The 10,349-nt window shown below is 39.6% G+C and overlaps 1 protein-coding gene across 1 annotated transcript in view; it reads right to left on the reverse strand.

Annotated features, from left to right (window-relative positions):
- The window catches only part of APC2 (APC regulator of Wnt signaling pathway 2), a 52,276-nt gene extending 45,447 nt beyond the window's left edge, over positions 1–6,829 (reverse strand). The window contains exons 1-2 of the mRNA XM_075282678.1: positions 6,727–6,829; positions 5,888–5,953 (exon numbers count right to left, since the gene is read on the reverse strand). Of these exons, the coding sequence (XP_075138779.1) occupies positions 5,888–5,893 (6 nt within the window). The 5' untranslated portion in view covers positions 5,894–5,953; positions 6,727–6,829. The remainder of the gene's footprint in view (positions 1–5,887; positions 5,954–6,726) is intronic.
- Between the last annotated feature and the right edge of the window lie 3,520 nt (positions 6,830–10,349).

Raw genomic sequence — 10,349 nt, forward strand, 5'->3', positions numbered from 1 at the left:
TTAAACAAAGACATGATGTAATGCATCAAACCCCAGTGAGCTAAGAACCAAATTACATTCCAGAGAAGTCAAAGGGTCAGCAGGGAGGGGGTGCAGTGCTGTCACTGTAAGGTCCTTTAACTGCAGTCACTGCGGGCAGGTCTGTGCTGCATACTTAACACATTTCACACTAAATAGATTGATTTTCATTAACAGAACTTAATCCCCATGACAATGCAAATCAGCCTTACATCAATCTCTGAATGACACAGAAGAAATAATGTATATTCTCTATGACACTGCTCCTTAGTCAGGTACATTAAAATAGCAATAAGGAATCATGGTTGCAGGGTATAGAGACAAGCAACACAGATTGATGTTTTCATTGTCTGCTAATGGTCTAATAACCATTACATCACAACACTGTGGGTTAAAGGAACAATAAGCAAAAGAAAATATTGGCCAAAAATTCTGCATTTTATTCATTTTATTTCTCATTAAAATTGAACAGGCAGAAAGATATTTTAACACCTAGAGAATATAAAATCCATGATGGAAAAGAAAAAACATGCACAGCTTTTAGTTATACCTATTTTTAAGAAAACTGGGTAGCAACGGATATGGATATAAATACCATTCCAAGGGGATATTATCCAGCTGAGACTGAGAGCTTCTTTACCTCACCAACAAATACAGTCATCTCTGTACACACTGATACAAGGAGAGCTGTCAGCCACTGGGTATGGTAAGCAGGACTCAGGTATCTCCTAGGAGTACTGTCGGAGTTTACTATTTTACTCCAAAATCCTGCTCCAAATAAAGTTAACCCATATCTTGTACGTGTGTGTGTGTGTGTGTGTGTGTATATGTGTGTGTGTGTGTATTTTTCTATTTATGTATCTTTTATATATATATAAGACACTGTTGTCTGATCTTTATGCATACACATAATTTTAGACAAGGTTTCATAAAAACCCAGTGACATTCACAAAAGCAAATATGGATATGATATATCATATCAAATGATCCATATTAGCCAATAGAAGCTCAGGGTTCTACATTCTTAGCCTCAATGATATACACACAATTTTAGACCAGGTTTCCAAAACAACTCAGCTATTTTATGAGATATTGGCTTTATATCAGTAGCAAAGTAAGTTTTTAACCAGGCACTCAAACAAACTTTATAAGATTTACTAATTCACTTATTTTTCAATATTGAATGGTGATGGTGAAAAGCTGATGCTGGATGATAAATGTGGTGTCCCTTTAGGCTGTCTAGTCTAGGTTTATGCCAACTTTTAGCTGGTTTAGTTTGAGGCAAAAATTTACATGAAAATTTTAGCACATTTTCCATTGTCCTTTATTTATATGTTTCTTTTTGTTAGACTCCACACTGCTCTGTGTGAATATGGCCTAACTAATCTCTATATGTGATGTTAAAGCCATTGACTATCAAGACTGTCCCATCCTCCTAATGATTTAGGCTGTTGAACAGATAAACTATAGAGGACTTAGAAATCTAGTTTGAGGGTGTTGTAAAGTTAGATCACATATTTCCATTCATTCTATTTGTGTTATATAAGGAGAATATAATTGTTATCCACCTAGTAATACAACAGACTGACTTGACACTGCATGACAAATACAGCAGTATGCCACTATATCAATGCATGGTCATTGATCAAGAAAATTAGAGCATATATTTTATATATATAGACATCACATTGGTGGATTAACGGATTTTATAGACTTCATGGATTAATTATGTAACCTGACCAAGGACATTGGGGCAAACTTATCAGTATTGTCGAACTTTGCGCAGCAGTATTGCAGTCTAGGGCACAAGTGAACTAAAAGATCTAAATTTAACATTTTTATAAAAGTTCAAATGACCTCTCTCTCCCTAGATGAAATACAAATATACATATACATAAACACATTAAACATCCCCATGTCCGAAAATGCCTTAACTCTATACTCTCGTTTGCCTCTTCTTTGAGTGGTCAAAGGGTTTTATGGACACTGACGGGCTGGGAGCATGGCAGATGTATAGGGAAAGTGAAGGATATGAGCAACATGTCATGTTGTAAAACATGTGAAAACTTTATCATTAGCATCATGCAGTGAAAACTTCATTCGTTTTGAACAATGTTTGCTGTTTTTTATAAGTATGAATGGGTTTCAAAAACTGCATGCATTTAAAAAAAAAATGCAATTGGTTTTCTGATAAAAACACATGCATTTTTTGGAATGTGATCTGGCTAATAACAGGGACCAGTAGAACAGCCGCTTAAATTTTATAAAGTGCTGAGACATAGGCCCAGATACCCAAATGCCTTCACCAGTGCCAGTTACAAGGCCAAATGGATTTTGCTGAATTTGGGGTGTGAATTATCACCACCAGAAACCATACAAGAAATAAACACACCACTAACTGAAACCAAACCAGAATTCTCAATTACTTTACAGGGCAGATCTGAAACATGAGAATAAATGTCCAGGCAAATGATCAGTACCAGGAGGTACCGTCAGAGGCAGAATCAGGAAACATAAACGGATATCCAATAAAAAACCAAGGTTCAATTCCAAGAGGTCAAAGGAAGAGTCAGGAGACAAATGAATAGCCAGAAACAAGCCAAGATTCTGAATAAAGCAATCCAAAACACACACTAGAGTACTAAATTAGCAGGCACGTGATTGAGGTGAAAAGGTTTTTTATATGCCTCCTCAGCTGCTAAATGGACATGACCAGCGAACTTCTGATAATGACCTTCTGAGGTCAGCACGATAACCCAAGGAATAGCAGCTAAATTGAAATTCCTGACATACATACTATACATAAATTTGCTATATATAGATGCAAGCACATACTTAAATATATACACATATATAAATAAGCATGAATTAAAAACTAGTAGGAGGTGCAAGGCAGAAAAAGAGAGGGGTTGCCTGGAAAATCACTGACTTCCACAACCAGGAAGTAGAAACCAGCAAGTACTGCATGAGCCTGAAAATATGCGGAATGATAAAATTGGTCCAAACACACATAAAGGTACTCAGTTATGTTTAGTTATTCATATAAGGCTGGATTCACACCTACGTTGGAGTTTCTGTAGGAGACTCCGCCACAAAATCTGCTTAAAACCATCGGAGAGAAAAGTCCTGCAAGGAGAAAACCCAGCGAACCCAATGATAGTCTATGGGGTCTGTGGATTTCTGCGTGTAACCATTTTTTAAACAGACAAGTTCTCCATCCTTCAGGTCCACATGTGGACCTGAACACCGGAAACCCTAATGCTAGTGTGAACCTAGGGTTAGCAAGCTTTGCCTGCCTTTAGTCTCATTTTCCTAGTCCTGGAAAACCCTTTAAATAATGTAGCCAGTATGTTATACCAACACAGACTAGTTGAGATGCTGTACAATGAGTATCTATATGAATAGTACTGTACCAGGCCACGGTGATCTAGGGGCTCACTTGACTCACTGTGTTCACCTGTGGTGTAGTCCCAGTCTGTTTGTAAGTTATTAACCCCTTCCTGTAATAGTACATCAGGTCTCTGCTGTATTACACAGCTAGACTCGGCACTAATGCCCGCGGTCAATGCCTAAACTGATTGCAGGCTTTAAGGCCCCTGGCACCTCGGTCAAGGCTGACTGAGGCCCCATTTTGCCAGGGATTGCGGGCCCCTGAAGTAATATCTGGGGCTGGCATCCTTTTGCTATGACAGCCAGGATTGAAGGCTAACAGGCTTGTCTCCCATATATTTGTATGGCAGGCTGCTTTATGCATATTAATGCAATGTATTCGTGATCAGATAAAACTTTTTTCTGTTATTATTGCATTTAAAAAAAGTGTTAAAAAATCCCCAAAAGACCTAAAAGCTTAAAACACCCTCCATTCCCTAGAGTACAAATAAAGAATATTTATATTCGCTAGAATATGGAGACTTTTAGAAAAAAAAAATATTTTTTTTTGCAAAATTTTAAATTTTTAAGGAGTTAAAATGTAAATAAAACCATATATATTTGGTATCCCCATAATTGTACCAAAACAAAGAATACAAGTAAGATGCCATTTTGTACCAATGCGCTTTTTCTCGAATTCCACCCCAATCAGAATTTTTTCCCAGCTCCCCAGTCCACTATACAGAATAATAAATGGTATCAATAGGAAGAACAATTTGTCCCACAAATATTAATCCCTAATATGGCCCACAAAGTTATGGGGTTTGGAAGGTGGGGAGTCAAAAACAAAAGGGGTTAAAACATAAAAAACGAAAAACTATATAAATGTAGCATTACCGTGATCATAAGAAAATGAAGTCAACATTTAAGTTAATGTTACCACACAGTAGAAGCTGAAAGAACAAAATCTTTAAAAAAAAATGTCAGTAGTGCAATTCCCCATTCTGAATTTTTTCTCCAGCTTCTCAGTATGGCTTTTGGAAGGCAGGGAATAAAAAAATAAACAAATACAACCCCCCCCTCCCAAAAGATGTTAGATTTTTCAAGCGGACAGAAAAACCCTAGATGTAGGTTTTTGTGTCCGCTTGAAAAATCGGACATCTTTGTGAACGGACAGTTAAGGACACCCACGGACAGTAAATGAACGCACCCGATGTCCATTTAAATCAATGCAAAATGTAACGGACACAGCTAGTGTCTGATGCTAATGTCCGCGCAAGATGAGTGTGCCATCCAAGGGGGCGTCCAATGGTCAATTCTGTTCCAATGAAAATAGAGCAGGTCCTGTCAACGGAACAGAGCGGATTGGAAGCCACCATAGAGGTAAGTGCAATTAGAAGTCTCTCCGAGTTTGAGCTGTGAAACTCGTCCGTGTGTTAGCTGGATTTACTAAGCAATGGGCTCCTGACTACGTACGCACTTTACACATAGGAAACCTCTGTCTGATGTGCTGTATTACTATATATTGCAGTACACTGCACTGAGGATCAGAGTTCCCAGGTTCCAGTCCCGTTATGGGACTTCAAAAAGTATATATCAAAAAAAGCTTAAATGTTTACAATAAAGTATAAAAAGTAAACAAACAAGAACATTTTTTTTTAAAAAAAACCCACATTTACATTTAATATCACATAATGTAAATAAAAACCCAAACATGTTAGGTATCTCCACATGCGTATAAGTCCCCAATATTCAAAAATAACTTTATTTATCCTATACGGTGAACACCATAAAAAATATCCTGCAATGCACAAAATAATATATTTTGGTCACATTGCTTTCCATAAAAAATAGCAATAAAAAGTGATCAAAAAGTCATACATACCAAACATTGGTACCAATGAAAGAAGCATAAGTTACACTGCAAATAAAACGCCTTGGCATATCTCCATCAACTAAACAGTAACAAAAGTTATAGGCGTCAGAATAAGGTGACACCAGGAAAATTATTTATTTTCAAAAAGTGACATTTATTTGTAAAAGCGGCAAAACCTAATAAAACCGATATAAATATATCAAAATAATCATAATAACCAGCCGGACAAAATTAACATGTCATTTCTAATGCAAAGTGAACGCTGTAAAAACAAAATGCCAAAAATTCTGATAGAATTATTGGGTTTTTCACATGAACTCCCAAGAAATGTTAATAAAAGCTAAAACATTATATGTACCCCAAAATGGTACAAAATGAAAGTACAACTCATCACACAAAGAATAAACCACCTAGCTATGAAGACAGAAAAATAAAAAAAGTTATGAATTTTTAAAGGTGGGGAAGGAAAATATGAAAAAATTTGCCGAGCATTAATGTACAAAAAAACCCTACATCCTCAGGGGGTTAATCCTATGTAATGTGCTAACCACAATAAGTCTATCATTGATATTTACTGTATACAACATGGCAGGTAATACTGTTCATGATTAAGCTGCCTCATACCTCCATTGCAGACAGTCAGCTTTCGCTCAGTGTAAATACCAAAGATAATCCGCCAAATTCTTCATTCTGGGGACAAAATACAAATTTCACACATGTAAAAACAGATTGTTCGCTTATCAAATACAAACAATTGTCATTCCACAACGTCATTGGCATCCATCCAAGGCCTGCCCATGACCCCAATCCCTCGTTTGATTATGGACTTCAGTTGGCAAAATATAACCACCCCTTAAACATTGTGTAATTTCTACTATTTTGCCAGATCCTATAGATATTCCCTAAAATGTTTTACTAGATCTACGTACTGGATTTCTAGACAGGATATACATGACTGCACCTCTGAATCCTTGCTCTCTACAGATGAATGTGCATTGTACAGCATGGATATTTAAGCATTTTCCATCCCCATCAAAAACACATATATTCACATAAACAGGCCTGTCCTCTGTAGTCTGCCGCACTATAGCCCTGCATCACGCTCCTTCATATACTGGAGGCCCATTCCTTACATCTCGATTTCTTTGTTTAATAGCAAGATAAATCGGTTCTATGCAATCGTCACTAAGCCCACCCTCTTCCATCCAATACTAATCCCCATTACGTCCCACCTCTTCTGCCTGAACATCTATACCTGGACAACCAAACATACTGCATCTTCAGCCAGAATCTACCGTAGCTGTTTTCCACCATTGATAATCTATCTTTAGATGAAAACAGGAATACAAATAATCATAAATATTAAAGAATGTGACCCAAGATCCCTCCCAGAAACCTCATGTCTCCATGTACTTTGTAGGAATATAAAATAATCTACCATAATTCACCTGCATTCTACTCACCTGCTACTGATACAGAAATGCAGAGGATGCTGAGAGCCCTTGTATTCTCAGCAGCCTCCATGAATCCTTCTTCTCTATCTGTCCCTCCACCCATCTCACCTCCCCCTCCCTTTATGCTCAATCCCTCCTCTCCCTGAACTGCTTTCTCCTCCTCTCTCCCAGTGTCACCAGTGCTGTATCCTGTACTAGCTCATCATGTCTCCCAGCATATTAGTCTATCACTGTATGTTCCTTATCACTATCCTTACAATAAAGCCTTCCTGGTAGAATAAGATCCTATTTACCAGCTAGAAACATGCTTTCTATGAAAATTGTTTACTATGCACATTCTATTCTTCTAACCAATTCATAGTCCGCTGCCTTATTAGCAATATTGTTTCTTTTCATTTTTTTTCTGTTCATTTTCTTTCATTATTCTTATGAATGAGCTGGCTCTGACTTTACTAGCATTTACTCAGGAGAACTACACGTCTAAAACAGCTCCCTGGAGTAATCTGAATACAAATAAATTGTTAGAAAATTGTTTTATAGTCTCCTGATATATAGATTGTTAAAGAGGACCTTTCATGTCCTCGGGCAAATGCAGTTTTATTTTATTTTTTTTAAATGTAGAGTATGAGCCCCACATAGAGCTCACAATGTACATTTTTCCCTACCAGTATGTCTTTTTTGGAATATGGGATGGAAATCCATGCAAACACGGGGAGAACATACAAACTCCTTGCAGATAGTTTTATGCCCTTGGTGGGATTTGAACACCAGGACTCCAGCGCTGCAGTGCTAACCACTGAACCACCGTGTGGCCCCCACATGCGGTTTTATATACCACTAGAAAGCCAACAGTGCGCTGAATTCAGTGCGCTGTCAACTTTCCCATTATGTGCCCCAGGGGAAGAGCTATCGGAGCCGGTACTGAGAGCTATTCACTGTCAGAAGGGCGTTACTGACAGTCTAGCTGGAAACACTCCTCCTGAGAGTACTGTCCGTAGCGCTATACTGTGAGGGGGCGTTCCTTACTGCCCAGCCATGATACTCAGCACCATGGCTAGGCGGTAAGGAATACCCCCTCTGACAGTATAGAGTTACGGATAGTACTCTCAGGAGGAGCTTTCCCAGCTATACTGTCAGAACGCTCTTTTGACAGTGAAGAAATTATAGCCAGAGTCTCCATTTCCTGATGCAGTCACATAAAGTATCATAGAAGGACTATGTAAAGACCAGTTTAAAGGGGTATTCCCACCTCGCATACTCACCAGTCTTTACTGCTGTAAAATCTTCTTTCTTCCTGGTTTCTTGCATCATTTGGTGGGCGGGGTTTCACATGCAACCTGCTGTTTAGCTCCGCCCCAAATTAGCGTGTCCGCCCACCCATATTGGACTATGAAGTACAGGCAGCAGCAGCTCCATTCTGTGTTACATACAGAGACTGCCTGTCTCTGCCATATTGAACACAATTGTATTAGCTAGCCTGATAACTGGGAGAACAGAAGAAATGAAAGCAGCTCCTCTCCCCTATCTGCTAACAGGAAGCTAGGTCACATGGTATAGACACAGGAATAGCTAGATACACAGGCTCGCTCCTGTGCACTTAGCCCCTCCTCCCTCCCCCCTGAGAGCAGACAGATACATCACTTGACTCATGAGCAGCTAAGTCAGGGCTGTGGCCACAAAGAATTGAATAAAGTAAGATAGTGGACAAACAAAGCAGTTTTGCTGAAGCAGTGTATTTAGGAAGTCTTACATCCACATTAACAAGCAGTATAGATAGGATCCTTGTGATGGGACAACCCCTTTAAGCATCTTAGAGTCAAAGAGGAGGTCACCCGTTTTTCTCAGGAATCTAATGGGAAGATGTAGAAGCCAGGAGAATGGCACCACTAGCGATCCTAATGGCAGGTTCTGTTGACCGAAATGTTGAAGAAATTCTGGACTACACTGAACCACCAAATCACATCAAATCTAAGTGTCAGAAAATGTTCAATCAGTTCAGCTTTGTGTGTCCCGAGTAGTCAAAGCAGTACCATCCTGTCATCATCCAGACCAAGAATTGGAAGGCCAAACTTTTCTCCAAGAGGTCATCCAGAAAGTAAAAAAAAAAAAAAAAAAAAAAAAAAAAAAAAAAGGTCAAAACAGCATCCTTATCTCAGGTTACTGCTACCTCCATAACAGACTCCATCAAGGCTTATGGATTCTTCATGCCTCTTGCTATAACCTAACATCCTAGAAGACTGATGAAATGTGCTGTGTAGCAGAGTCACCCACGTTTACTATTGTAAGTATAACACCCAGTCATATCCATAGTGTTACCACTGCTCAATAGTAATATACACTCATGTACACTGTACACAATATCATGGACAACTCATATCCTGTAGCATCCCCAGTTATAGCTCACAGATCCTCTATACACAGGAGAGCAGACTGATCCTCTATTGTAAAGCAGTCCCTTATAACGTGTGTGTGTAATCCTCTAACCAGTATATTCTATCTATTGCCCCCCCCCCCCCCGCCAACATTTATACAGTTGATATATGAAGAGCTCATTCTCAGACATAAGTATTTGTCATCTCACAGGAGTCAAGTGGCTGATGTCCTAGAGCGCCCCTCTCTTCACGGATTTGAGACAAAGTAACCAAGCTTCCACCACTTGAAATCCAGATAGCAGCAACAATGCAGGGATTTATTCCAATCGCCATATTTGGGATCAGAAAGGAATTTCTTTTCCCTAAACTGAGGTCAACCCAATAATTAGTCCTAAGCGGGTATTTTTCGCCTTCCTCTGGATCAACATAGCAAAGAATTATAAGGTTGAAGAAGCATTTGTTTCAACCATACTTGCTATGTTTCCAAACATTACCGGACTTGATTAAAAGGAAGCGGCTGCTCCTTCTCCCACCGAAAATGGACCGCACAGAAGGTAGCGTCTTGCGCCTTCTCCCTCCGTCCATAGACCTCCAGAAGGTAGCGGCTGCTTCTTCTCTCACCGAAAATGGACCGTGCAGAGGGTAGCGTCTTGCGCCTTCTCCCTCCATCCATAGACCTCCATAAGGTAGCGGCTGCTCCTTCTCCTACTCAAAATGGACTGCATAGAAGGTAGCGTCTTGTGCCTTCTTCCTCCATCCATAGACAACAAAAACATAGCACTGCGCTGTACACAGAGGAACATGTTATGTGACAGAAAAAATTAAAGGTCCTCTTGTGACTATCTGTTCCCCTTAAAGGGGCTCTATCAGCAAAATCATGCTAATAGAGCCCCACATATGCGTGAATAGCCTTTAAAAAGGCTATTCAGGCACCGTAAATGTTATATTAAACTACCCCCCCCCCCCCCCCCCGTTTTAAAATAATACCCTAAAGAAGAATGTGATCTACTTACGCATCGTGCATGATGGGCGGGCATTCAGGGTGCGCCGTCTTCTTCATCCACGCCTCCTCTTCCTGCGATGTCCTTGGGTCCCATCCTCCTCCGGCACTCGCGAACTGACATTGATTTAAAAAAATGGCCTGGGCGCATGTGCAGTAGTATGCGGCTTCTACTACGGCTACTGCGCATGTGCCCAGGCCATTTTTTTTTATCAATGTCAGTTCGCGAGCGCCGGAGGAAGACGGGACCCGAGGACATC

The sequence above is a fragment of the Leptodactylus fuscus genome, chromosome 1, assembly GCF_031893055.1.
Source record: "Leptodactylus fuscus isolate aLepFus1 chromosome 1, aLepFus1.hap2, whole genome shotgun sequence".
Classification (NCBI taxonomy): Eukaryota; Metazoa; Chordata; class Amphibia; order Anura; family Leptodactylidae; genus Leptodactylus; species Leptodactylus fuscus.